General features: G+C 41.7%; 1 protein-coding gene across 2 annotated transcripts; it reads left to right on the forward strand.

Moving 5' to 3' along the window:
- Positions 1 to 688: 688 nt before the first annotated feature.
- Positions 689 to 24,528, forward strand: Supv3l1 (Suv3 like RNA helicase). 2 transcript variants are annotated; one of them, XM_042696499.1, is made up of 15 exons: positions 689 to 997; positions 5,334 to 5,411; positions 5,795 to 5,902; positions 7,446 to 7,560; positions 8,839 to 9,007; positions 11,053 to 11,164; positions 13,077 to 13,154; positions 15,413 to 15,504; positions 16,326 to 16,506; positions 17,136 to 17,229; positions 18,295 to 18,514; positions 19,869 to 19,949; positions 20,593 to 20,769; positions 22,747 to 22,895; positions 24,047 to 24,528. In XM_042696499.1, exons 1-15 carry the CDS (start codon positions 730 to 732, stop codon positions 24,456 to 24,458), a joined length of 2,334 nt encoding a protein of 777 aa, XP_042552433.1. In that variant the 5' UTR covers positions 689 to 729; the 3' UTR covers positions 24,459 to 24,528. The 2 variants fall into 2 exon arrangements, with proteins under 2 accessions (XP_042552433.1, XP_042552434.1); XM_042696500.1 differs by lacking the exons at positions 689 to 997; positions 5,334 to 5,411; positions 5,795 to 5,902; positions 7,446 to 7,560; positions 8,839 to 9,007 and adding an exon at positions 9,950 to 10,110.
- Positions 24,529 to 27,953: the final 3,425 nt, after the last annotated feature.

A 27,953-nucleotide genomic window follows, 5' to 3' on the forward strand; every position in this document is an offset into this window, starting at 1 on the left:
CAAATGACCTATTTGGACAGCATTCATCCTTTTTTTTTTTTAATCTTGATTAACCCACGCCATGCCAATGAAATTCATCTTTAGCCCTGGACACCGCACACACCTTTGCCACGTGGTTGCGACTTTTCTCTTGCTAGGATGACGCACCCCAGCAGCTAAGAGTCAGTGTACTTAAGTCCACGTGCGTCTACTGTACTATAAACCAACTTCCCCACAACCCTTGCAAGCGGAAGATCAATTTCTGCTCTCTAGTAGGAAAGAGGTTAACAATGCGGCAAGCTCAAACGCCCTCTCACGGCGTGGCCAGCAAGCAACGCCCGTCGCCTGGGCACTTCAGAGACTACCTCCCAGCACGGCGGACCGCCCAGCACGGCGGACCGCCCGTTTGCGTCACGTGACAGCTCGCCAAGGCCCCCTTCTCTCTTCAGTGACATCCCTGGAGATGGCTGGTTATTAGTCCTTTTGGTTGGGGGCGGTGCGGGGAGGCTGCTGTTCCTAAGAGCTAGAGACAGAGAGGACCGTAAACCAGCTGAGCAAGCTCTCCCCGCGAGCTCCCCCTTACTGGGAGAGCAGCCTCTCGGCACCGTCGTTGCCTTACTGGTCAGGCAATTTGCTCAGGCACCTCTCTGGTCACCTTGGGTCTTTCCGAGCCGCAGGCGCAGCGTCTTCGTCACGGCCCACCCCCGTGTCCCCTGGTCCTTCCAGGCTTGGTTAGAGCGTGTGGCCTCCATGTCTTTACCCCGGTGTGCCCTGCTGTGGGCCCGGCTCCCGGTGGGGCGACGGGCCGGCCAGCGGGCGGCCGTGTGCTCTACCGTTGGCGTCCACATTGGAGCCTTTCCTGGGCCGCTGGGGCGCGCTCCCGCCCTCAACGCCTCCTCGGCGTCGGGTGGCTCCAAAGCCCCGAACACGTCCTTGTTCGTGCCCCTGACTGTGAAACCTCAGGGCCCCAGCGCCGATGGCGACGTCGGGGCCGAGCTGACCAGGCCTCTGGACAAGAGTGAGTGCCGGAGCCGCGGCGGCCGGGGTCGTGTCTGGGCTTCTGGGGTACTGTGGCGTGTGAGTGTGGAATTCCTCCTCACCCTCTCGCCCTATAGTGGCGCTTTCCCTTTCAGCTTCTCTTTGAATGGTTTCATCTCTGTTTCTTGTGTTGGGGTGATTCACTCTTCTAGTCATCAGGAAGTTCACCGCCTTTCCTAGCACTCTTCTTATTTCCTCCTTGGACCTCCAGAACTGTTGCCTCTAAGAAGAGGCAAAGGGGTAAAGCAGTGAACAGCCAGAGGATTTATTTTTTTTTTTAGGGCTCTTGTCCACTGACAATCCTGACACTGTTAGCTGCATGGTGGTTGCCAAGAGCAACGAGTCTCAGCTCCTCGTCACCTCCTCTCCACCGGATAGGTGGATGACCAGCAATAATGCAAGGTAGAACTTGATAAGGAGGTCCTCGCCGAAAGTGGTAGATACCCTCACCATCCCAACCTCCAGAGAGGAAGCAAAAGCTTAGCGTCGCAGAGTTGCTGTGGCTTACTTTGATGGATTCGACAGAAGTGTGTGGATGCTTTCAAGGGGAGCTTTCAGATTCTATGACTGCACCTTCGCTTCTGAGTTAATGAAGATGAAAGGTTTCCTTTGGTGAAATGAAATTCTGGGAGGCTGAAGGAATGCCATGGGCCCGTTTCAGGCCCTAGCTGTCTGGTAACTACCTCCAGACACTCACTTCAGCAAGCAAAAGTGGTGCCTTGTATTGTAATTTGAAAGTATACATGTCTTACTGTACTGTAGGACAGTCTTGTTTTTCATAGCTTTATTTATTTATTTTTTCAGGTAAGGGGTAGGTTTATTCAGTAGACCTGCTGGGACCAGGCAAGGTTGGCACTCCACATGGCTGGGAAAGGCCTGGGAATGAGAGAGAGCTGGGAAAGAGAGGAAAGAGCTAGAAAAGAGCAGAGAGAGGGGTAAGAACAGTAGCACTCATGTGGTATTCAGGTAAGGGGTAGGTTTATTCAGTAGACCTGCTGGGACCAGGCAAGGTTGGCACTCCACGTGGCTGGGAAAGAGAGAGGAAAGAGCTAGAGCAGAGAGAGCTAGAAAAGAAGAGCAAGAGAGAGAGAGAGAGCTGGAAAATGAACAGAGAGCTTTTCATAGCTTTATAAGCCACATCACTTGCACTAAAAATGTAATTGGACATATTATTGTCTGACTTGTTGCTGCCAGTTTACACAAAGCTTTCTACTTAGAGTTATTACTTTCATAAACACCCAATAATGTTTACGTTTTTATTTTGAAAATATAACACAAGTAACCATGTTAACTTTAATCTTTTCCTGATGGTACTAGAGTTTGAATTCAGGGCCTCCATGCTTGAGCCATGTCAACCTCTTCATCTTAGCCTTTTTTTTTTTTTTTTTTCTGGTACTGGGATTTAAACTCTGCCTCTTGACTTGCTTGGTTGGGTAGCCCTTTACTGCTTGAGCCATTCCTCCAGTACAAATTTTTCTGGTTACTTTGGAGATGGAGTCTCACGGACATTTCTGCCACAGTCCTGCAGCTCTCATTCTCTTGAGTAGCAAGGAATAGAGGTGTGAGGGTCCCTCCCCCATGTCCTGCTGATCTCAACCAGTTTTATGTGTATAGTTCAGCTAAGTTAAGTATATTGACATTGTAAAACATCTCATTGTCGTGCAAAATTGGGACTTAACAAGTTTATGCACTAAACAACAATTTTCCCATTCCATATTATTTAAAGGCATGTAGTAAGTTCTAAGACTTTTTGCCTTATATTTTGCTTGTCTTCTTTTTTCCATCCTTCCCTGTCCTTCCTTTCTTTTCTTTCCTCTCTCTCTCCCTCCTTTCCTTCTTTCTGTACTTTGAACTCAGGGCCTCAACCTCTTGCTCAGCTTTCTTTTTTTTTTTTTGGTCCGGTCGTGGGACTTGAACTCTGGGCCTGGGTGCTGTCCCTCAGCTCTTCAGCTCAAGGCTAGCGCTTTACCACTTGAGCCATAGAACCACTTCCAGCTTTTTTTTTTTCTGCTTATCTGGTGCTGATGCATGCCAGGCAAACACTCTACCACTGAGCCACCTTCCCAGCCCCCCTTGCTCAGCTTTCTTGCTCACAGCTGGGACTTTACCACTTGAGCCATGCAGTCTGACATTTTGGTGGTTCATTGGAGATGGAGTTTTTTTGGTTTTGTTTTGTTTTATTTTGGTCATGGGTCTTGAACTCTGGGCCTGGGTGCTGTCCCTCAGCTCTTCAGCTCAAGGCAAGCACTCTACCACTTGAGCCACTTTGCCACGCCCGGTTTTCTGGTGGTTAATTGGAGATAAGAGTCTCACAGACTTTCCTGCCCGGGCTGGCTTTGAACCATGATCTTCAGATCTCAGCTTCCTGAGAAGCTAGGATTACAGGTGTGAGCCACCAGGCAGGAGGTAGAGTTTTGAAGACTTTTCTGCCCAAATTGACTTCAAACATTGAACCTCCAGGTTTCAGCTTCCTCAGTAACTAGAGAAACAGGTGTCAGTAATTAGTGCCTTTCGCCCTCCCTCTCCCACCCTTTTTTTAAACAGGTTATCACTATGTAGTACAGGCTGGACTCAATTTGTGATCCTTCTTCATTCTCCTGAATTAGGCATGTGTGACCATGCCTGATTTAGCAGTCACTTTTCATCTTCTAGTCTCCAGTCTCCTATTAGCTCTAAGTAACTACTAATCCATATTCTGTCTCTGTAGATTTGCCTATTTTGTACATGGCATGTAAATCATATGTAATCTATGGTCTTTTGTGATTGATTTCTTTTACTTATTATCATGAAAAATGTCATGTTTTTAAGTCTTTTTGTTGTTGTTGTTTATTTTGTGCCATCATTAGAACTTGAACTCTGGGTATACTGTCCCTTAGCTTTTTTGCTTAAGGCTGGCACTCTACCATGTTAATTGAAATGAAAGTCTCATGACTTTTCTGCCCAGGCTATCTTTGAACCTTGACCCTCAGATCTCAGCTTCCTGAGTAGCTAGGCTTACAGGTGTGAGCCACTGATGTCTGGCTTGAATTATTTTAAGTTGAAAAAAATACCATGATTCTTATATAACACTGGAGTTGTAAGATATGCCCAGTCCCAGTGGCTCCACACCTGTAATCCTAGCTATTTAGAACATAGGTTAACTCTGAATAAATGTGATTTGTCTTTAGTTTGTATTGAGCTTATAGGTTGGTAGAATTTTCTCAAGCAGAATTTTCTCATGCTTTTGCCAAGACTTTTTTTTGTCACTGATTTTTCTACTGTTGATACTAAGAAGCTATTGTGCTTCTTAGTCTATAAGAGTAGCCACAACCCCAAAATATCAAGACAGCTACCTATCTTCCAAAGAATGGGTGTCTGTCTTCTCATTAGCTGTGGAAAAAAATCTAGTGACAACCATCAGCTTTATAACTTCCTCATTATATAAAGCAAAGTTTTTTTAAGTGGATGCTATGTTCAAGCCTAATTTCTTCAGCATGTGGGTGATACACATGGATCCAGGCCACTTTGCCTTTCTATCTTTCAGGTGCAAGGACTGTACCATCAATTTTGGCTTTTCTTCACAGAAATGTGTATGTGGCTGGCCGAGGAAACTCATCTTTTCAGAATAATACAGTTGTATTCTAACATGTGTAACTTTCATACAATCTCAGTTTAAATTATTTCTACTTAGGGGATTATTGATTCATGGTGGTATGTCAGCTCAGCAGACACCTACTTCAACCTCGTTTGAAGCATAGAAATCCCTGTGCTATTACTCTTGAAATTCAGCCATTAGCCCTTGCTTGAGTACACCCAATCACAAGGAGCTCTTATTTTTGTGGGACAGTCCCTTTTCAATATTCTGACTGTTTGGAAGTTCTTGTATAAATTGCACTAAAATCTTCCCTTATTTCCTACTGACTATAGTTATGTGGTCTCCAACAAAGCAAGAATAGCATGTTCTCTGTAAAATCAATCATTTATAAACTAAAGATCATCTCAGTTTTTCTTGTTTGCATAGAGGCTGGTAGTCTTTTTGGTTGGGTTTGTGCTGCTGACTACTTGCTATACATACTGGATAGCCCATTCTCTAAAGCAGCCTGAGAAAGGTGGAGATTTATTCCGAGCCTGTCACATCTCATTCACTCCTCTTTTGTACAGCAGGAATGGTGCATTGATTTTCAGTTTCTATATACTTTGCTCACTATGCCCATGAAGAGAGATCACCTAAAACCTTCAAGTTCTTGTAACATTTAATGTAATGAATCCTCAGGTTTCTTTTCCTTTTTGGATGTTTGTCTAAACTAGGAAATAAATGTTAAATTTTTATTTTCTAGATGAAGTAAAGAAGATCTTAGACAAGTTTTATAAAAGGAAAGAAATTCAAAAACTGGGTGCTGATTATGGACTCGATGGTAAGGCCAATAGCTTCTTTCTAGAGTTGTGTTGTTTCTTAAAAGTACGTGGTCTAGAGATAAACTAGTTCTTGGCCTTGGTTTCTCCAGGCAGAGCTCACCTGGCAAAGTTCACCTGGTGAGTCCAACTGCACACCAGAGGAGCTGTGCCTTCAGCCTTGTTCCACATAGTACAAGGATTTCAGCTTTAGTTCAGATCATAGTAAATCAGCTATACTGCCAAAATAACATGTGGGGTGTGTGTGTGTGTGTGTGTGTGTGTGTGTGTGTGTGTGTGTGTGTGTGTGTGTGTGTGTGTGTGTGTGTGTGTGTGTGTGTGTGATTTTAAGATGAGAACTGAAAGAAAACTAAATCTTACATACTTTGATTTATATTTTCCACAGCTCGTCTGTTTCACCAAGCTTTCATCAGCTTCAGAAATTACATTCTGCAGTCTCATTCCCTGGATGTGGACATTCACATTGTTTTGAATGACATTTGCTTCAGTGCAGGCAAGTGTTGAGAGAATTGTTTCAATTCTTTAGATATACTTTCCATTTTTTTTCTCATATATCATGTTTATTTTTCTCAGGACTTGTTTTAGAATGGGGTCTGTGAGTAATTCATTGCTTTCATGGGAGGCCTACTGGGTCACTGTTGCTTTTTATATTGGTTCCTCAGTGAGTCACTAAGTTGTGTATAGATGGGGCCCTTGATCAGTCATCTTCTGCTCTCTGCTAGTGTCAGCATGGATGGCCACATTGAAACCAGCTCTGACATCACATTAATTAGTACATGGTGATTCCATGTGGTTCTGCCATTGGCTTCTTCAGGATACAGTTCAGAGCATCATCATTCTATTCCCATTGATACGTTAGCTTTTTATTTTGCTGATTTTTTTGAGGCAGATCCTCACTACATAGCTCAGGATGACATTGAACTTTAGGCTGTCTCAACCTTCTGAGTGCTGGGATAACAAACATACAAGTTATAACTTTTTTTTTCCTGGCACTGGGGTTTGAACTCACAACCTCAAACTTGCTAAGCAGCCACTATACCACTGAGCCATACCTTCAGCCCATTAAGGTTATAAGTTTTAAATGTATTTGACTCTCAGATCTTAATCTTATGCCAGGTCTGGAGGGGAGCCTAGATACAGAGCAAATGGGACTTGTCCTATTCTCCATTTTTTTTTTTTTTTGGGTCAGGGGACTTGAATTCAGTGCCTGAGTGCTGTCCCTGAACTTTTTCACTCAAGTCTAGCACTCTACACCTTTGAGCCATAGTGCTACTTCTGGTGTTCTGGTGGTTAATTGGAGTTAAAGAGTCACACAGACTTTACTGCATGGGCTGGCTTTGAACTGCAATTCTCAGATCTCAGTTTCGAGTAACTAGGATTACACGCGTGAGCCACCAATGCTTGGCTCCACTCTCCTCTTAGAGCTATTAATGTGTAGGAAACTTGCTGAAGAGTCAATTTACTTACATGATGAAAGTGGCTCTTTGTGGTTTTTGAAGTCTTAAAAGTGTTTATACTGAGCTGAGGGGTGTAGCTCAGTAGTAGAGCACGTACTTAGCATGTGCAAGGCCCTGGGTTCAGTCCTCGACATAAAAAAAAAAAAGAGAAATTTGCACCTTAGTTCTCTTCATGTAACTGTTGGCTTTCTCTGTATGTGTCTAGACTCTTAATTTTTAGTGTAATTTCCACCAGTGTTAATCTTTACGAGTTTGCACTGGAGGAATAAACATAGTGGCTAACAGCCAGTTTTCTGTTTTCCCCAAAATACAATTGATGTTTGGAGGGTAAAGAAAGACAAAGCACAGACACAGAAAAGGAAGGGGTCTCTTGCTCCAGGACTTTCCTTTTTATCCTGGCAATGCTTCTGTAACTCACCTTACTAAGAAAAGGTTTGCCTAATATTCAGAAGGTTAAAGCTGGCTCCTGTGTTTGGGCCAGGCCTGGGTTATATAGTGTGACCTTGTCTAAATAAACCGAAGTTTCAGTTGTGGATAGCATGTGGATTGTACATGTTAATGTATCGTTTTGTTTTCTAGCCCATGTGGATGACTTATTTCCATTTTTCCTGAGACATGCCAAACAAATATTTCCTGTGTTGGAGTGTAAGGATGATCTACGTAAAATCAGTGACTTAAGAATACCACCTAACTGGTTAGTTCCTTCAGCTGTGGATTTACAATGTTCAGGTTCTAATTTGGAAAAAATGAATGATTGTTTCTATAATAATAATTATTATTGCTGGACGCTGGAGGCTTATGCCTATAATACTGACTACTCAGGAGGCTGAGATCTAAGGATTGTGGTTCAAAGCCAGCCCAAGCAGGAAAGTCCATGAGATAAGTCAAACTAATCACCAGAAAACCAGAAGTGAGTTGTGGCTGAAGTGGTAGAGCATTTGCCTTGAGCTGAAGAGCTCAGAAACAGCACCCAAGCCCAGAGTGCAAGCCCCATGACCTACAAAAAAAATATTACTTATTGTATGCTAGAAGCAGATTTTTTAGAAAGAGTTTGGATTTTGTTGTTTTCCCTGAAGAAAACCAAGCTGTTAATTGAAGTGTCCTCCTGAGCCTTTGAGCTTTAATTTTGGTTTGAGTAGGGCAGATCTGTAGTTGCCCTACTTCCAGGTATTTTCCTGAGGTCTTTTTAGGCATTCCTGGTGTCTCAGCAGAATGTTTGTAATGAGTCCTTTCCACCATGGCTGAGCTAGACTCCTGCAGTGCAGTGCACTGGAAGACCCCTTTGAGACTTCCTTTTCAAATACTTGGTTGGCTGCTTGCTAGGCTTTTCCAATTTCCTCATGGCACATGTATAGTGCAGCTCTTGTCCAACAACCCCCAGGGATTCCCCACACAGACTTCAGGAACTTCCCTTCACTGCACCCTATTGCTTTTCCACATCTCCCTCTCAGAAGAATCTAGCTGCTTCAACTGCATTGAAGCCTCTGTTGCTTTGTTGAGGGGGCACTATGGTATTTTTGAATGACACCTCCCCATGTCCTGTTTAATGCAAAAAAAACCACCTCCGGTCACGTTCCTCCTCCCAGATGTTTCTGACTGCCTTTGTCCATGCAAGTAGTTGCCTTGTTTTGCATTTGCTTATAGGCAAGTCTACCCATCATCAGTTAATCCTTCCTAGCCAGAAGCAAAAGATGCACAGGTTTTATTTGTATAAATGGCAGTGCAGAGGCCTACCAGTGCTTGCTTTTAGAGTCTCGTGTTTAGTTCTGTGGGGGTGATGTGAACTTATTAACAGCAGTTACACTTACTTGTAACTCCTGAGGAAAAGAGAGTTGTATAGAAAAGAAAACAACCAAGAAATTTATTTGCATTTGAGTTGAGAATATGCTTTATTTGGAATTTTGCTTAGTTACTATTTGCCAAGATATATTTTCAGATAAATGAAATTCAGTTTTGTCTACTCATTATTTAGGTACCCAGAAGCCAGAGCCATACGTCGGAAGATAGTATTTCATTCGGGCCCCACAAACAGTGGAAAGACTTACCACGCGATCCAGAAATACTTCTCAGCCAAGTCTGGAGTATATTGTGGCCCTTTAAAATTACTGGCCCATGAGATCTTCGAAAAGAGTAATACTGCTGTCAGTGTATTACGAGATATATGGTCTTTTTTTCTTGTTATTTTTGCTTTCTTTTGGGTGATGAAGATAAAATGGGGAAGATATAGGTAGTTATTTACTGTTAAATGGAAATGACCATATTTCACTGCACTAATTTAAGTTGTAATCAAGGAAAAGCCTGCTGACCTCTAACATGCCATCAGTACTTAAGCTGCATGGCAATGCAAAGAAACTAAAACGTGGAAAAATAAAGCAGAGCTTGTTGGTATGTGCCTATATCCAGCAGTTGGCAGGTAGAGGCAGAGTCCTGAGGTGAGCCAGCCTGAGTTACATAGTGAGACCTTGACTTGAAAAAATAAACAAAAAATGTGAGAAAAAAGTATATAATGCAGTGATTGACAAAGAAAATTTCACATATAGATAGAAATTCAGGAAATAACATGAATAACTATGATCACACTAACTTATCACACCCAGCTTTATTTAACTTTTTTTTTTTTTTTCGGTGCTGGTCCAGGGGCTTGAATTCAGGGCTTGGGTGCTGTCCCTGAGCTTTTGTGCTCCTACCACTTGAGCTACAGCCCTCTTCTGGCTTTTTGGTGGTTAATTGGAGATAAGAGTCTCACAGACTTTTCTGCCTGGGCTGGCTTTGAGCCACAATCCTCACATCTCAGCCTCCTGAGTAGCTAGGATTACAGGCTTGAGCCATTAGCACCTGGCTTATTTACTTTTATTGAAAAGAGAAAATATTCCTGGCGAGGGCTGGGAAAGTGGCTCAGTGGTAGAGTGCCTGCCTTGCATGCCTGAGGCCCTGGGTTCAATTCCTTAGCACCACATATGCAAAAAGAAAAAAAAGCCGGAAGTGGTGCTGTGGCTCAAGTGGTAGAGCACTAGTCTTGAGCTGAAGAGCTGAGGGATAGTGCCCAGGCCCAGAGTTCAGGCCCCATGACCGGACCCAAAAAAAAAAAAAATATTCCTGGCGAGTTGAAAGTCCTCTTGAACTGCTTTACTTCCTCAGAGCTAATCAGTGCTCTGTTGGAATGTTTATTTCCCTCCTTACAGAGTTTTGATGTTGTCAACTGGAACTAATGAAAAAAAGACTAAAGCCACTTTTTCAAAACCAAGTAAGCCTGTTGTCTGTGGTATAATTTTACCAAATAAGCTGCATTTTGGCTTATTTTATTATGACTGTAATAAAGCAGTTGTATATATTATTTTATTACTTTATATATTTATGTATCATTTTGGCTTTATAATTATCCAGTTTGGGTTAGATAATTTTCATTCTATGTTTCTTTGAATAATTTGAGTAATTTGTATACACAGTAGCTCTTTATTCGTATTTTTATTTTTATTTTTTGTCAGTCGTGGGGCTTGAACTCTGGGCCTGGGCGCTGTTCCTCAGCTCTTCAGCTCAAGGCTAGCGCTCTACCACGTGAGCCACAGCACCACTGACAGTTTTCTGATGGTTAATTGGAGATAAGAGTCTCATAGACTTTCCTGCTCGGGCTGGCTTGGAACCATGATCCTCAGATCTTAGCCTCCTGAGTAGCTGTGATTACAGGTGTAAGCCACTAGCGCCTGGCTGTTCGTAAATTTTTGAGAATGTTTTTCCTCAAAACAAAAATTTTTCATTCTATTCAGACCACTAGGAGTGATCAGTCCTCCACATTTGCCTGGCCTTTTCTCCCTTCATTCTGGGGACATTTCAATCCTGGGCAAGGTGGGATGATTGTTCAACCTGAGATACCATAGCCCTAAAGTATATCAGAATACATCTTAAATTTTATTTAATTCTTAGTAGTATGGAAATGTACAAAGTTAAAAAAGTGAGACTACTGCAATTTCTCATGCTGTTCTTAACCTGAGGATTTAGTTGATTTGGGATAGTTCTTATTTTACAAGTTATATAAAGAAGTAGCTGTTACTGTAAGCATTGAGAATACTGTATTTCAACTCTCAAATTTATGATAATGGAGAGAATACTTTATTATAAACACTCAGCAGTTTTTTCTGCTATTGTTTCCAAGATAGAAATAAGTCCAGGTTCTTCTTTGTCATTCTAGGGCATACCATGTGACTTGGTGACAGGCGAAGAGCGTGTGACAGTGGCGGCCGATGGGAGACAAGCTGCCCATGTTTCCTGTACTGTTGAGATGTGCAGTGTTACGACTCCTTGTACGTAAATGCTTTTCTAAAAATGATGGTTTGTGACTAGGAATATGCCTTAGTGGTAGAGTGCTTGCCTAGCATGCATGAAGCCCTGGGTTTGATTCCTTTGTACCACATAAACAGAAAAAGCCAGAAGTGGCACTGTGGCTGAAGTGGTAGAGCACTAGCCTTGAGCACAAAGAGACTCAGGGACAGAGCCCAGGCCCTGAGTTCCAGCCCCAGGACTGGCAAAAATGAAAACAAATAAAAATGATGGTTTGCTATTTTAAGAAGATACAATTGAACTTACAAATTATATTTTTTATTGTGAAAGCCATTAAAATCTAGAATCTAGCACATCTAGTAAAACAAACATTTAGAGCCTACCACTGATAAAAAGGGACAAACGTTGTCAGACTTCTGTATGTTCATTTTCTTTCTCTCTCACTCTTTGTTTGTTTGTTTTTTTGTTTTTGTTTTTTGGTCGGTCGTGGGGCTTGCACTCTGGGCTTGGGTCTCACTCTTTTTTTATGGTTTAGAGTTTGCTTGCGGCAAATATTCTAATAGTTTTTCCCTCCATATGAACTTTTGCATTGATTTCTGTAATTCTGTGGGATTTTTTTTTTTTTAAATCAGTCATGGGGCTTGAATTCAGGGCCTGGGCACTGTCCCTGAGCTCTTCAGCTCAAAGCTAGTACTCTACCACTTGAGCCACAATGCCACTTCAAGTTTTCTTGTGGTTTATAGGAGATAAGAGTCTCATGGACTTTCCTGCCCAGGCTGGCTTTGAACCATGATCCTCAGACCTCAGCCTCCTGAGTAGGATTACAGGCATGAGCTACTGGTGCCTGGCTATAAGTGATTTTTTTAATGGGTATTGCATTGAATTTTTATATTGCTTTTGGCAGTATAGTGATTTTTACAGTATTAATTTTGTCAATCCACCAGCACTGAATGTCTCTATCTTCTGATACCCAACTTTTTTCAAGGTCTTAGAGTTTTCATTATAGAGGCCTTTTAGCCTTTTACTTCCTTGATTAATGTAGATATTTTGCTGTTTTGGAGGCTATTGTGAATAAGATTATTTTCTTGATTTATTGCTCACCCTATATAGAATAGCTACTAATTTTGCTATATTGGCTTTGCTGATACATGATTCTTAAATAAGGATCATTACCCATGATAGGCTTACAGCTCCTAAGAGTGAACAGAGCTGAATCCTGAGGAATCATGCCTTCCACTTCACTTCTTTTTTTTTTTTTTTTTTTTTTTTAGTCAGTCGTGGGGCTTGAACTCAGCCTGGGCGCTGTCGCTCAGCTCTTCAGTTCAAGGCTAGTGCTCTACCACTTGAGCCACAGCGCCACTTCCAGCTTTTTCTGCTTATGTGCTGAGGAATCGAACCCAGGGCCTCATGCATGCAAGGCAAGCACTCTACTACTGAGCCACCTTCCCAGCCCCTCCACTTCATTTCTGAAAGCTGCCTGCTTTTCCTTTGTGAGGAAGCTTCTTCAGTGAATGAGGGGCTGTCTCTGCTTCTTTTCTAGAAATGTAAATCTTTTTCATTTTCTTTGCTGTTGTGGAAATAATCTGGGTCTGAGGTTATGGGGAACAGGAGATGTAGTGCTTTTCAGCTCTGGGACAGTGGAGTGGCTTCTCTCTGCAGTGGAGTGGCTAGGAATGCAGTCTTTACTACTGCATGACCTGGGTTTGAATTTCATTCCCATGGTTATTGTCTAACCTTGGGCTAGCGACTTCTCTTATCCTCAGTTTACTCTTTGTCACTTAGCTTAAGTCTGCCAGAAAGAAGTCCTCAGTAAGCAATATTGGTAATGATGTGATAAAAGCTTAAATTTTGGTGTGGCAATTAGTTCATAGTATTGTTTAAGTAGAGTATATTGCTCATGACAGGTTTTGTTTTTTGTTTGTTTTCTGTTTTAAGATGAAGTGGCTGTAATAGATGAAATTCAGATGATTAGAGATCCTGCCAGAGGATGGGCCTGGACCAGAGCACTCCTAGGTTGGTCATTTTAATTTTCTAAAACCTGAGCTTTGTGATGTCTGCATTGAGATTTATTTGTTGCCCTTATGAGATAGTAGTCTTTAGATCCTCTTATTGACAAAAGTCAACCAAAAACATCAGTCAAGTGTGAGGTTTTTTTTTATATATATTACTTAATAATGGTTAGTTCTTTTTGTTGCTGTTATAAAGCTAGCATAACCATGCAATTAAAAGTTACAAAGTTCAAGTCTCTGGGCTGAGCATGTCGTTTAGTGGTAGAGTGTTCTCCAGGCTTGTGAGAAGTCCTGATTTTAATTTCAGCACCTCAAGAAAAAAAAATTGTGCCATCTTTACACAATTGCTATTACTACTTTGGCATGCTTGAGGCCGGTCTTTTTGTTTGTTTGGTTTTGGCTGGTCATAGGGCTTGAACTCTGGGCCTGGGCACTGTCCCTCAGCTCTTCAGCTCAAGGCAAGTGATCTACCACTTGAGCCACAGCGCCACTTCCAGTTTTCTGGTGGTTAATTGGAGATAAGAGTCTCACAGACTTTCCTGCCAGACTGGCTTTGAACCGCGATCCTCAGATCTTAGCCTCGAGTAGCTAGGATTATAGGTGTGAGCCACCAGCATCTGGCACCCAGTCTCCTTCTTATGCATGTGACTTTTTAAGAATATGGGATTTTGTGTCTACCTTTGGCTTTTGTTTTTTTTTCAGTTCTCTTGTTTTATAAATTTTTTTATATTACATAGTAATTGACTGCATATTCTACATTGAAGAGCAGTACAAAACTTATTCTATGGAATTAAACAGTTTCCCCGTTATTAATAATGGTTCAATAAAAATGTTATGGCCATAGTGTCTTGCTTTTGTATGTTTATTTCTTTTTTTTTTTTTGTCGGTCGTGGGGCTTGAACTCTGGGCCTGGGTGCTGTCCCTCAGCTCTTCAGCTCAAGGCGAGCGCTCTACCACTTGAGCTACAGCGCCACTTCCGGTTTTCTGGTGGTTTATTGGAGATAGGAGTCTCACAGTCTCTCCTGCCTGGGCTGGCTTTGAACTGCGATCCTCAGATCTCAGCCTCCTGAGTAGCTAGGATTACAGGCGTGAGCCACCAGCGCCCGGCTGTTTATTTCTTTAGGACAGGTTCTTGGAAGTGGATTCTTCAAGTCCACTGATGTGTATAAACATTTCTACTGCTTGATTTTGGAGTGATTTTTCTGTTTTTGTTTTCCTTGAGACAGAATGTCACTGGGTGGCTCAGGGGTGACCTTGAACTTGAGATCCTTCTTGCCTTAGCCTCCTGAATGCTAGGTTTACAGGCATGTACTATTATGCCAGCTTGAGTGAAATTTTAAGGCATATTTTTTGTGTGTGTGTGTGCGTCAGTACTGGGACTTGAATTTGGCCTGGGTGCTGTCCTTTAGCTTTTGTGCCACTTGAACCATAGCCCCACTTCTGGCTTTTTGGTGGTTAATTGGAGATTAAAGGTCTCACAGACTTTCCTACCTGGACTGGGTTTGAACTATGATCTTCAGTTGTTAAGTCTCCTGAGTAGCTGGGATTATAGACACGAGCCATTGATTCCTGGCAGATGTTTTCAAATTTAAAAGCAACTAAAATCATTCTTTAAGTTAACATTGAAGCCTGTTACAAATTAGACAGAAGTGAATGTGCTCAGGAGTTAAGAAGCTCAGGTTTACTTTCACCTTCCAGCCCTTACTTTGAGTCTGTGGAGCCTAATTTGAAGAATGTAATTATAGGACAGGCATTCAGCACTGAGCATCAAGATGCCACAGTCTAGTCCTGGCTGGCTTAAGACCATAATAAACTTGAAATCTTGGCCTTGAGCAATTTAAGAGACTTGAGATTTATTTAAAAAAATGTTTTTTGCACATTAGAAGATAGTGATTTTGAGGTTTGCATCCAAGAGACGATATTTGTGAAAACATTTTGTAGAGTTACAAAACATTATTATGTATGCTGGGAATGTGGCTTAGTGGCAGAATGCTTGTCTAGCATGCATGAAGCCCTGGGTTTGATTCCTCAGTACCACATAAACAGAAAAAGCCGAAAGTGGCTTTATGGCTCAAGTGGTAGAGTGCTAGCCTAGAGCAAAAGAAGCTCAGGGACAGACAGTGCCTAGGCCCTGAGTTCAAGTCCCAGGACTGGCACCAAAAATAAGTCCCAACACATTATTAGATAAAGTAATTTTGCTATGTAAATATTGTGTATTATAAAATTTTAAACTATAAAGCAAAGTAATAACTGCATTTCCAGGACTCTGTGCTGAAGAAGTTCATTTATGTGGAGAATCTGCTGCTATCGATCTGGTCACTGAGCTGCTCTACACAACTGGGGAGGAGGTGGAGGTACTAGATCATAGACTTCATATTCTTGTAGTTACTGGCTGGCTATCTCTTTCTCATATATATTATACACAACAGGAAATCCTGACAGAGCTGCCATGACGTGTGACACCTTAGGTATTCCAAGAGTAAGGGAGAATCTCCATCTTTCCTTATAAACCTGGGGTGAGCAAATTGCTTTAGATCGAATTACCCATCGGGACATTCAAGTGTGAGATCCAATCCAAAGTCTGTTGTATTAACCTGTTGGAGGTTTTACTGTCCATTAGTGTCAGGCACAGTTTCACATGTACAAATTACTAGTTTTCTTTGTATACTGCTTTTCTTTTCATTTTTAAAAATTTTATTCATTTTTTGTTTATGTGGTACTAAGGAATCGAACCCAGGGCCTTATGCATGCTAGGCAATCACTCTACCACTAAGCCAGATTCCTAGCCCTGCTTTTCTTTTACTGGAGTTTTTCAACAAGATATTAAGATGAAGAAATATTTTTAAATTGTCCCAATGCTTTAGTTTTATGCTCAGCATTTAGGGTGAGAGAGTAGAATTCAGGGGAAGAAATTCTGGATTGAAACACAGTATGACGTTCTGCTACTGTATAAATACCAGTGAGGGAGTCTTTAGCTCATATTTCCTTGACCAAGTTATAGTAAAACTTTCAAAAAACAAAAATCAGTGAGAACTAATAATAGTAATACAGTATCAAAATTATTTTTTGTTTTTCCCTTGATTTGTTTTTCCCTTATTGATTATTTTGTAAGCTTCTTAGTGGTTAGTCACAAAAAATTGAATGTGTTGTTTTACCATTTCCTGTCTTTATTTAGGTTCAAAGCTATGAGAGGCTAACTCCCATCTCCGTTCTGGACCGTGCCCTAGAATCTTTAGATAACCTTCGGCCTGGAGACTGCATTGTCTGTTTTAGCAAGAATGACATTTATTCTGTGAGTCGACAGATTGAAATTCGAGGGTTGGAATCAGCTGTTATATATGGCAGTCTCCCACCTGGTAAATACTGGTTTTCATCATGAAAAAATATGAAATCTCTTCACTTTTGCCATTTATGTTGACATGCACAGTAGTAAAAGAAATGTTTACTTCATGTGACCTATTATAAAGTACCAATATATCACAGCTTAGGTTATAGGTTAAATGACATAAACATTTTCCACTAGGAAAATGGAAATAGAAGTATTTAAATCATTTATAGCCTGTGTCATTTGCTGTTATTAAACTACTTTTTAAATGTTGAATTTATGATTTTCTTATGAAGTGTCATTAAACTATGCACCTGGTAAACTCAAGTTGTAGTCCTGAAATTTACCAAGCGGCCTTAGATATGATAGGCAAATGTTGAGGAACTCTTATATGCATGAGGACTATTACTGCATGAGTATTGGGGTCTATTAAGTGAGTGTTGAGGGACTGTTGTGTGAATGTTGCGGTCTGTTGGACAGCTGCTTCCTGAGGGGCTGTTGAAAGCAGTGGAAGTAGGATAGGGACTCTTGAGTATTAAAGGAATGCAGTTTGAAACAGTAAAAGTTTACCCATAAATCCAAAAAGAGCACAGATACATTTAGTATGTTGTGGTAAAAGATTGAGAACATTAATTAACAAAAAAACTGTTTCTATTTTAGGGACCAAACTTGCTCAAGCAAAAAAATTTAATGATCCTAATGATCCATGCAAAATCCTGGTTGCCACAGATGCAATTGGCATGGGGCTTAATTTGTAAGTAATTTGTTTTCAGTAAGCATGGACATTCAGTGGGCTAGATGGCCATTGTTTTGTTTTCAGTTTTCTAGCTGGCATTAATGACCTAACACTGCAGTATGATCTTGCTTATACCTTAAGATTTAAAAAAAATCCTATTGTGGAAAGACTTTTAAATGTTGTTTGTCATTACCTGGCTTTGTTTCCAGTTCCTTTGTCAGTATACATGTATGGTAGTCATTGTTCTTAGTGATAACAATGTTAAGCCTACATGTTCTGCCTTAGCTGACGGAGGAGGGATACCGTCAGAAATCAAAAGGAATTAATAACAGCTTAGCAACTAACTTTTTTTTTTTTTTTTTGCTGGGCTTGAACTCCAGGGCTGAAGAGATACTCCTGTTTTGGCCTCCCGAGTACCTGGGACTGTGGTGGTACACAACCAGTCCCAGTGAAGCTTATTTTTTAAAGCCAGATGCTTTATTTGGGTCATTGTTTAAAAAGTTTTTTGTTTTGTTTTGTTTTTTGTGGTCCTGGGCCTTGAATTCTGAGCCTGGGTGCTGTCCCTGAATCTCTGTGCTCAAGGCTAGCGGTCTACCACTTGAGCCACAGTGCCACTCTGGCTTTTTCTGAATAGCTTATTGGAGATAAAGAGTCTCATGGACTGACTTCGAACCACAATCCTCAGATGTCAGCCTCCTGAGTAGCTAGGATTACAAACATGAGCCACTAGCACCCAGCTTTAAAAAGTCATTTTCTTTTTTTTTTTATTATCATTTAAAAAATTGTTATTATAGAGGTGATGTACAGAGGATTACTATAATAAAAAGACATTTTCTATCTAGCTTAAAAGTATAATTTGTATACCATATAGTTTACCCATAGTACAGTTTCATGAGTTTTAGTAAATATAGTAATTGTTATTACTGCTCAAAGGGAAGAAAACTATTATCAAACTTTTCCTTATATTTAAATGGCAACAAGTTTCCAAGTTAGCTTAAATTAGAGTTGGAGTGAACATTTCTGTGGTGACCCAGGTGGCAGAGATTTAAGCAGGCTGTGGGGTCATTTTTATTTCTATTTCAGGAGCATAAGGAGAATCATATTTTACTCCCTTATAAAGCCCAGTATCAATGAAAAGGGAGAGAAAGAACTAGAACCAATCACTACCTCGCAAGCTCTGCAGATTGCTGGAAGAGCTGGGAGGTTCAGCTCACAGTTTAAAGAAGGAGAAGTGACAACTATGAATCGAGAAGACCTCAGTTTATTAAAGGAAATTTTGAATAGGCCTTTGGATCCAATAAAGGTAAGATGAAGCACATCATTATACCCAGACTCCTATGACAGACACCTAGAAATGAGCCCAAGAGAAGTTTGCATAATAAAGACCGTACCAAGAAAGCCCTTCGTCTTCATTGTCTTGGAGAGGCATTGAGACCCCTTGTTCCAATGAGATGTCCAGATTGACTTTCCTTTAGTTCTTCCTAGAATTGTAGCAGCAGCTGTGGGTAGAGGGATACAGTTTCTTTGTGTGACCAGCAAATAAGCAGGAGCTTGATTAGGAAAAACTCCCAGCACTGAGACACTAAGAACAATATTATATTTTGCTTAATATTAGTTACTGAATCAGAAGTATATATATTTTAAACATTTAGAAAAATACTTTAAAATAGCTTGGGCACTTCCATGGCACATTTCCATTTGCCAGTAACACTAAAGACAGTATAAGAAAAATACTCCCTGATGGGAATCACTTGTGCAAAAGCTTTTGTTAAGAGTATGGTAAGCTTCACAGGAAGCCACAGTGCACTTGATAATTATACCCTATTTCCTGCCCATGTACCTCACTTCTTACATTTAAATTCATCTTCCTTTCCTTAGGAATGAGATCTCTTGCTGCTTTTCTCCCCTTGCTGCTTTCCTTACAACTACCTGGGGGTGTTTCTTAACTGCACATATGTATACAGAGATGTTACCTCCAGTTTAGACACTTGGTCATGTGTGCATGTATATAAGTTTTATTACACTACTTAAAGCAGCTGGGTTTTCCTTGTTTGTTTTCATTTAGTAAGGAGAAGTGACACTTAAAAAATTCTGTCAGCCCGGGTGCCGGTGGCTCACGCCTGTAATCCTAGCTACTCAGAGGCTGAGATCTGAGGATTGAGGTTCAAAGCCAGCCTGGGCAGGAAAGCCCAGGAGACTCGTATCTCCAATAAACCACTAGAGAACTGGAAGTGGTGCTGTGGCTCAAGCGGTAGAGCACTAGCCTTGAGCTGAAGAGCACACGGACAGTGCCCAAGCCCAGAGTTCAAGCCCCATGACCAACCAAAAAAAAAGAAAAAGAAAAGCAAAGAAAGTCATTATGTCCTGGAAAGCATCTTATATATATCATCATATCATAATAGATTTTAGAAATATGACTAACACATAAGTCAAGGACTTCGTTCAGTGAATACAATCTGTCATTTTTATTAAGTCACCAGCTTTTAAAATTGACAGTAAATGGTAAAGTAGTACGTCCTTTTCTCTATTTTATCTAAATTCTTGGCATGGAATTAATTTCCTGAGCACTTCACTTGAACATAGGATTTTATTTTGAAATGGGAAAACTTTTTTCAAAAACTAGGGGAAAAAATTCACAATTTTTCCTTTCATTAAAGGCAGCCGGTCTTCATCCAACTGCTGAGCAGATTGAAATGTTTGCCTACCATCTCCCGGATACAACCCTTTCTAATCTCATTGTAAGTGGAAATTGATTTTTAAGTATCACCTTGTTTGTTTTTTTTTCAGTACAGGGGTTTGCACTTAGGGTTTGCATTTGCTAGACAGATGTTCTACCACTTAAGCCACACCCACAACCCTTTTTTCTTTTGGCTGGAGCTTCCATGTGCTTCTCATGTTACTGGGGATGATAGAAACGTGCCACTGTTCCCAACCATTGTGCTTTCTTTGGAACTTGGATGCTCTCTGATATTTGCCTCCCAAGAAGTTAGGATTACAGGATTCAGACGTGTGCAGCCCCTATGAAATGTATCTTGTAGTGGCAACTTTCTTTCAGAGTCTTCTGGGAGTGGCAGTCACAGTGGCACATGCCAGTAATCTGTGTTGTGGAGACAAGAAGATCAAGAGCTTGAGGCCAGTCTTGGCTGTTGGCTACCTAACAAGACCCAAAACAAAACCAAACCAGAGTATCTGAGAGTTTTGTCCTGAGGAATTTTCTGAATATTATGGGGAAAAAAAATCTCTTTCACTTGAATAGGCAGGGGCCAAAAGCAGTCCTCTCTGGAAGTCTGCTTTGGATTAAAAAAATGGTTTTCCGTAGACTTCAGCCCTTTACTTGTGTAGCCCGGCAGTCTAGTAATTTCATATATCCTTTCCCCCCAGGATATTTTTGTAGACTTTTCACAAGTTGATGGACAGTACTTTGTCTGCAATATGGATGATTTTAAATTTTCTGCAGAGTTGATCCAGCATATTCCATTAAGTCTGCGAGTGAGGTATGTGTTCTGCACAGCTCCTATCAACAAGAAGCAGCCTTTTGTCTGTTCCTCATTGTTACAGGTAAGCCTTTTTCTTTTGATTCTGAGTTGTTCATGATTGATGTGTTTTATCCAAACACTAGTTAGTTCAAAATTAAACACTTCAGGAGAGAACTCTGCAATATGAGAGACTTCATAAAAACTTAAATATAAAGGAACTTTCTCTTACAGAAATTGTGTGTGTGTGTGTGTGTAGGTTTTTTTTTTGCAAGTACTGAGCTTGAACTTAGGGCCTGCATGCTGTCCATTAGCTTTTTTTTTTTTTGGTCAGTCATGGGGCTTGAACTCTGGGCCTGGGCAGTGTCACTGAGCTCTTCAGCTCAAGGTGAGCACACTCCTCCTGAGCCACAGTGCCACTTCCAGTTTTCTGGTGGTTATTGGAGATGAGCATCTCATGGACTTTCCTGCCCAGACTGGCTTGAACCGCAATGCTCAGATCTCAGACTCCTTAGTAGTTAGGATTATAGGTGTGAGCCACTGGTACCTGGCTGTTCCTTAGCTTTTTTCCTGAAAGCTAGTGCTCTGCCACTTGAACCACAGTCTCTAGTTCTGGCTTTTTGCTGGTCACTTGAAGATAAGAGTCTTAGACTTTTCTGCCTGAGCTGGCTTTGAACTATGATCCTCAGATCTCAACCTCCTGAATAGCTAGGATTACAGTCATGTGCCACTAGTAGCCTTATTGCTTTCATTATTTTTTGAATAGGGTCTTGCTTTTTTGTCTAGCCATCTGGACTATGATTTTCTTTCCTGGACTATGATACACTTTCCACATAGCTGAGATTTTTTTTTTTTTTTTGTCGGTCGTGGGGCTTGAACTCTGGGCCTGGGCGCTGTCCCTCAGCTCTTCAGCTCAAGGCGAGCGCTCTACCACTTGAGCTACAGCGCCACTTCTGGTTTTCTGGTGGTTTATTGGAGATAGGAGTCTCACGGTCTCTCCTGCCCGGGCTGGCTTTGAACTGCGATCCTCAGATCTCAGCCTCCTGAGTAGCTAGGATTACAGGCATGAGCCACCAGCGCCCGGCATAGCTGAGATATTTTTATTATATAAGATAGGTCTAGCAATCTTTTTTGACCATGTAAACGGCCTAGAACCATGATCCTCACAGTCTTGGTCTCCTGAGTAGCTGAAATGACAGGTAACTACCACAGTACTCAGCTGTTACTTGAGATGGCCTCCTGTGAACTTTTTTTTTTTTTGTAGGTCATGGGGCTTGAACTCTGAGCCTGAGTGCTGTCCCTCAGCTCTTCAGCTTAAGGCGAGCGCTCTACCACTTGAGCTATAGCACCACTTCTGGTTTTCTGGTGGTTTATTGGAGATCCTCAGATTTAGCCTCCTGAGTAGCTAGGATTACAGGCGGGAGCCATTGGTGCCTGGCTCCTGTGAACTTTTTACTTGAGTCATCCTCCATCTGCAGTCCTCTAGTTCTGTCTACTGAGAAGCTAGGATTATACCTGGCAGTTTTTATACATCTTCTGATGCATATATTATGCTTGCCTAGTATGCATGAAGCCCTGGGCTCAATTCCTCAGTACCACATAAAAAGAAAAAGCGAGAGGAAGTGACGCTGTGGCTCAAGCGGTAGGTAGAGTGCTCGCCTTGAGCTGAAGAGTGTGAGGACAGCGCCCAAGCCCAGAGTTCAAGCCCCACTACAACAACAACAAAAATTCTATCTCTCACAAAAAGAAAAAGCCAGAAATGGTGCTGTGGCCCAAGTGGTAGCACAGAGAGGCTCAGGGACAGTACCCAGACTCTGAGTTCAAGCCCCAGGATTGGCAAAAACAGCAACAAAAAAGCCAAGTGATAGCATGAGGCGGAGTTTAAGTCCCAGTACTAGCAAAACAACCACCACGACAAAAAATAGAGAAAAGTGTCAAGCAGGAAAGTAACTTTTCTGCTGAAATACTCTCACAATTAATGTTAATGTTTTGCATCTTTCCTTTCTAATCATGGACTTAAAGGAATTTTAATTCTTCTACTGAGTTCTAGCTTTTCTCTCAGTTTGCCAGGCAGTTTAGCAGAAATCAGCCACTGACCTTTGCATGGTTACGCCGATACATCAAATGGCCTTTACTTCCACCTAAAAATATTAAGGACCTTATGGATCTTGAAGCTGTCCATGATGTCTTGGATCTTTACCTGTGGCTGAGGTACCACACTTTTTCCTTTATATGCTCTAATTTTTTTTATTGGGCAAAACTAGGGTTTTATGTTCAACTAGGTACATATTTGCAAGTAAAGCATTTCCTTTTTTTTTAAGTATAGGTAGGAACAAAAGCTTTATTTCTCTCCCATGAAGAGCACAGTTACAATCTGCAGGGGAGGTAATAGGTTAGGGAATCCACAGGGACCAGCCTGGGAGGTATTCTCAGCTGCCCCCGTCCTCTGTAGGACACAGGTATATTGAATGGTTAATCAAAAGCAGAGTATGGAGAGACAGTTAACTCATCCTATGCCAGTCTCCCTCCCTTCAGGATGGGATGGAACAGAACAGAGTGAGCTGAAGTCTATTAACTTAATCCCAGAGGTGGGGGGCTCCTTCAGTCACATGTTCTCATCCAGTGCCCTGAACTGACTAGTCCCATGCTTGGAGTTTGGCAGAAGGCATTTAAGTTTTAACTTACGCTCATTCCAAAAAAAGCCTTCAGGAGTCTTTGAGATTCTTTTTCAGATAGCCAAGTGAGAGGGTCCAACCTTGTACCTAGAGTGATTCTTAAACCAAAAGCATCACTGCCACCTTGGAACTTTATAGAACTGAAGAATCAAAGGCCCCTCCCAGACTTTTTTTGTTGTTGTTGGTCATGGGGCCTGAACTCTGGGCCTAGGTGCTGTCCCTCAGCTCTTCAGCTCAAGGCTAGCACTCTACCACTTGAGCCACAGTGCCATTTCCAGCTTTTTTTGCTTATGTGGTGCTGAGGAATTAAACCTAGGGTCTCATGCATGCAAGGCGAGCACTCTACCATGAGCCACTTTCCCAGTCCCCCTCCCAGACTTAATTGTACATTAACAAGCTCTTCAGGCTATTCACTTGTACCTTAAAATTTGAGAACCTATGCTTTGGAGAGGCTTCTTAAAGGAGAGGCATGGCCCCCTCGGAGATCATATCACAATTACCTGAGATAGAGCACTCACCCACTCTCTATTAATTAATCCTCAGATGTGTTAGGGAAAAAATACAGGTTAGCCATTGGACAGAGTGTGCAGAAAGAGAACGTTTGGAATCTTAGTAGTGTCAAAAATGTAGGTCTATTGCTGAGTTCTTTCAAAGCTGTTACTGTAATGTATTGTGTCCTTTTCCCAGCTACCGATTTATGGATATGTTTCCAGATGCCAGCGTTGTTCGAGACCTCCAGAAAGAACTAGATAAGATTATCCAAGATGGTGTGCACAACATCACCAAACTGATTAAAATCTCTGAGTCACGGAAGCTATTGAATTTGGAGAGCTTGTCGGGAACCTTGAAGAGCCAATCAAGAAGGTTACGCAGCACTAAAACTACAGTAGGCAAAGCTGCTGAGCCTCCCAGCACCAGTGCCAGCGAGATCTCCCTGGCTTCCAGGCTGGTGAAACAAGGACTCCTCACTCCAGACATGCTGAAGCAGCTTGAGAAAGAGTGGCTGACTCAGCAAACTGAACAGAACAAAGAAAGAACTGAGCCTGGACTCAACTCAAAAGGGTCAAGAAGGAAGAAGAAGGAACCCAATTCTGAATAGATTTTTTGTTTTTTAGTTTTTACAAATAAAAAAAAACTTTTAAATCCTTTTGCTCATAGGAATTACTGCCTACGATAGTATTGTGCATTTTATACTAGATTTTTTTTTCACAGAAAAATGAACCTTTAAGGATGATTAAACTGAGCTGGACACTGGTTGTTCTTGCCTATGATCCTAGCTACTCAAGAGGCTAAGATCTGAGGATGGCAGGTTGAAGCCAGCCTGGGCAGACAAACCTGTAAGACTTTTCTCCTAATAATGGGTAAAAAGCTGGAAGTAGAGGTTTGGTGGTACAGCTCCAGTTGGATCAAAAAAGCCAAATGAGCTTAAAGCCCTGAGTTCAAGACTAGTACATGTATACATACATTCAAAAAATGTGACTAGGGCCTGGGAATGTGGCTTAGTGGTTGAGTGCAAACTTAACATGCATGAAGCCCTGGGTTGAATTCCTCAGTACCTCATAAACAGCAAAAGCCAGAAGTGGTGCTGTGGCTCAAGTGGTAGAGTGCTAACCTTGAGCAAAAGAAGCCCAGGGAGGGCTGGGAAGGTGGCTCAGTGGTAGAGAGCTTGCCTTGCATGCCTGAGGCCTTGGGTTCGATTCCCCAGCACCACATAAGCAAAAAGAAAAAAGCCCGAAGTGGCACTATGGCTCAAGTGGTAGAGTGCTAGCCTTGAGCTGAAAGCTGAGGGACAGCGCCTAGGCCCAGAGTTCAGGCCCCACGACCGGACTCTCCCCCCCCCAAAAAAAAAAAAAAGCCCAGGGACAGTGCCTAGGCCCTGAGTTCAAGCCCCAGGACTGGCACATACACACACACACAAAATGTAACTAAACTACTCTTCCAACATTAAAAAGATACTGCAATGGCGAGCCACTGGTGGCTCATGCCTGTAATCCTAGCTACTCAGGTTGAGATCTGAGGATCATGGTTTGAAGCCTTTCAGGTTTCAAAGGAAAGTCCAGGAGACTCTTCTCGGCATTAAACTACCAAAAAGCTAGAAGTGGGTCTGTGGTTCAAGTGGTAGAATGCTAGCCTTGAGGAAAAAAGCTCAGAGATAGTGCTAAGTTCAAGCCCCAGCACTAACACCAAAAAAAACAAAAAGGAAATCTAAATCTAAGGACCAGAGACCAGAGGAATTCACTGATGCACTCTAGCAGACATTCTTATCAAGGAAAAAATAAATTTAAAAATATTTTTTAGGGCGGGGAAGGTGGCTCAGCGGCGGAGTGCTTGCCTTGCATGCATGAGGCCCTGGGTTCGATTCCTCCAGCACCACATAAGCAGAAAAGCTGGAAGTGGCATTGTGGCTCAAGTGGTAAAGCGCCAGCCTTGAGAGGAAGAGCTGAGGGACAGTGCCCCGGCCCAGAGTTCAGGCCCTATCACTGACAAAAATAAATATGTATATTAAAGAGCATTGTTTTAGAGATTTTATTCGTGTAAAATAGTACTAAGACACTGTACTTCCATGCTTATAAGCATGGAAATGAAATCGGTTTGGTAAGTTGGACACATTTCCTGCTCTGTGGATGGAATTCTTAGGCAAAAATTGGTCTGTTGTACTCATGTATCAGAGGCTATTTTAAGAGCTGAAGAGACACCCTCATGGAGCTCCTATTTTGGTAGGGGAGACAAGTTAACAAGTTAAATATTGCGGCTACTTGATAAGAAAGGTGTCTCTCATTCACTGCTGTATCTAGTGTCTGGATTATAGCAAAGCACACACAGTCTTGGAATGAATGGATAGGATTGTAGAGGTAAATGGTAGAAGTAGACTAAGGAGGGAGTGATAAGTAGTACAGTGAGCTGTTTTCCAAGGCATGGTCATCCCTGTCCAAAGGTCAGCCTGATGAATATAGTGACCTCTATTTGTCCAACAAGGTTTTGAACCCTGGTTAGGAAAAACAGGTAACAAGAGTTAAAAGGTGTCAGCTTTGGTGTTGGACAGCCTTTCTATCACTGGTAGCCTTATAACCTTGTCCTCACTGGCCTTGGTCTCTGCCTCTGAAGGTGGACAATTTGTGTCTCCTCAGTTCTTGGAGAGATTAAATAGGATGGTGTACTTACTTAGTCCATGGTCTGGTACACAAAGTGTTGTATAAATGAACCAGAAGGTTTAGGTCTATTCTGGCTGTGAAATGAACTCTCAGGTCATACCAAAAAGCTGAGTTAATTCTAGCTACTGTTAGATTGAGGCTGACTCCTCCAAAGGAGAGATTAAATGTGATTTGGATCAAATTGGACCAGAGAACAGAGCCAAATTTGCCAAGATTTTTTCCTTTGTTAGTTCAGAATAAGGATGACATTTCATTTAATGGTGATTAGTCTTCATTCTTTAGACCTTGCTTTTGTGGGCATAAAGACTGAGCAGGTGGAACTGACTTTCCCTTGGCCATGGATAAAGGGTGGTGAAGTTCCAAGAAGGCTGTACTTCATTTGCTACCCTCTATTCAGACAACTCTGGCTTCTGGAATTAGCTGTTGTCAGGCTGAGGCTGTGACTCAGCAATAGAGTGCTTGTCTAGTATGAGCAAGGACCTAGATTTGATGCCTAGCAAAAGACTTGCTTTTCTCTGTGACTTACAAAATAACAGGCAGCCATTCTTGCCCAGGTAGTCTCACAAAATGCCCATAAATGGAACTGGAGAGCAGATTTTGTCCCATTATATCTAAGACATATGACTTTAAGGAGTATTATTGTTCATTCTCCCTTTTTTTTTCAGTTGGGGGCTGGAGTTGGTGAAATGGGAAAAGAAACGAAGCTCTTACAAACTTGGGCAAGTTAAAAGTTTGTAAAGCCTCAGGTAAGGGAGGTGGTGGTAGAGCTATAATGGAAAGCTGCTTGAGCACTTAGCTAAAGAATGTTGAGGAACAGTGATAAATAGATTGCTCTTTAACCCTTTGGGGACAGGAGGGCAGTGAGGTTAAGCAGAAGATACAAAAACAAGATAACCTCTGGGGAGACAAAACAGGAAAAACAGAACTGGAGTGGCCCTGGATATATCGGCGGTGGGCTTAAAATTGTAATCATGCAAGCAGCTTTGCCTTCTGTATCTGTGTAAGTTTGACATGTCATCCTTTGGGTGGGCTCTGCTGGTTTACTTCCAGTTATATATTGCATTATAGTTATGCTTTTCCCTTTTCTAAAACCCAGCACTTCTCCCACCCCAATGTGGTCTTCTAATAGGTTTTGAAATGCCTGCCTGAAAGCTCATCGTGGATTGGTGTGATCAATGTGAAGTGGGGCTGAGGAGGCTCACTTCAGATCTGTCACTATGTACTTGGATAACTTCAAGAAATGTGGTTAGAACATAATTGGCCAGCAGTAATAGCCAATGATTTTAATTATTTGTATATTAATTATATCTCTGGAAGAGTAAAAAGCTACAAATGGGCACTGGAACATTTTTCCAGTAGCATTGGAAAAATGACTTACTATGAATCACAGATAGACAAAATGATCATCACAAACTATCAAAGTTTCTTGTGCCCAGAACCAG

This window comes from Dipodomys spectabilis, unplaced genomic scaffold (assembly GCF_019054845.1).
Source record: "Dipodomys spectabilis isolate Male_0828 unplaced genomic scaffold, ASM1905484v1 ptg000207l, whole genome shotgun sequence".
Taxonomy (NCBI): domain Eukaryota; kingdom Metazoa; phylum Chordata; class Mammalia; order Rodentia; family Heteromyidae; genus Dipodomys; species Dipodomys spectabilis.

Coding starts and splice junctions, on each gene's coding strand:
- Supv3l1 (XM_042696499.1), top strand. CDS start 730: ATGTCTTTACCCCGGTGTGCCCTGCTGTGGGCCCGGCTCCCGGTGGGG. Junction 18,515..19,868: donor GGCCTTTGGATCCAATAAAG/GTAAGATGAAGC, acceptor CTTTCATTAAAG/GCAGCCGGTCTTCATCCAAC. Junction 20,770..22,746: donor TCTGTTCCTCATTGTTACAG/GTAAGCCTTTTT, acceptor CTTTTCTCTCAG/TTTGCCAGGCAGTTTAGCAG.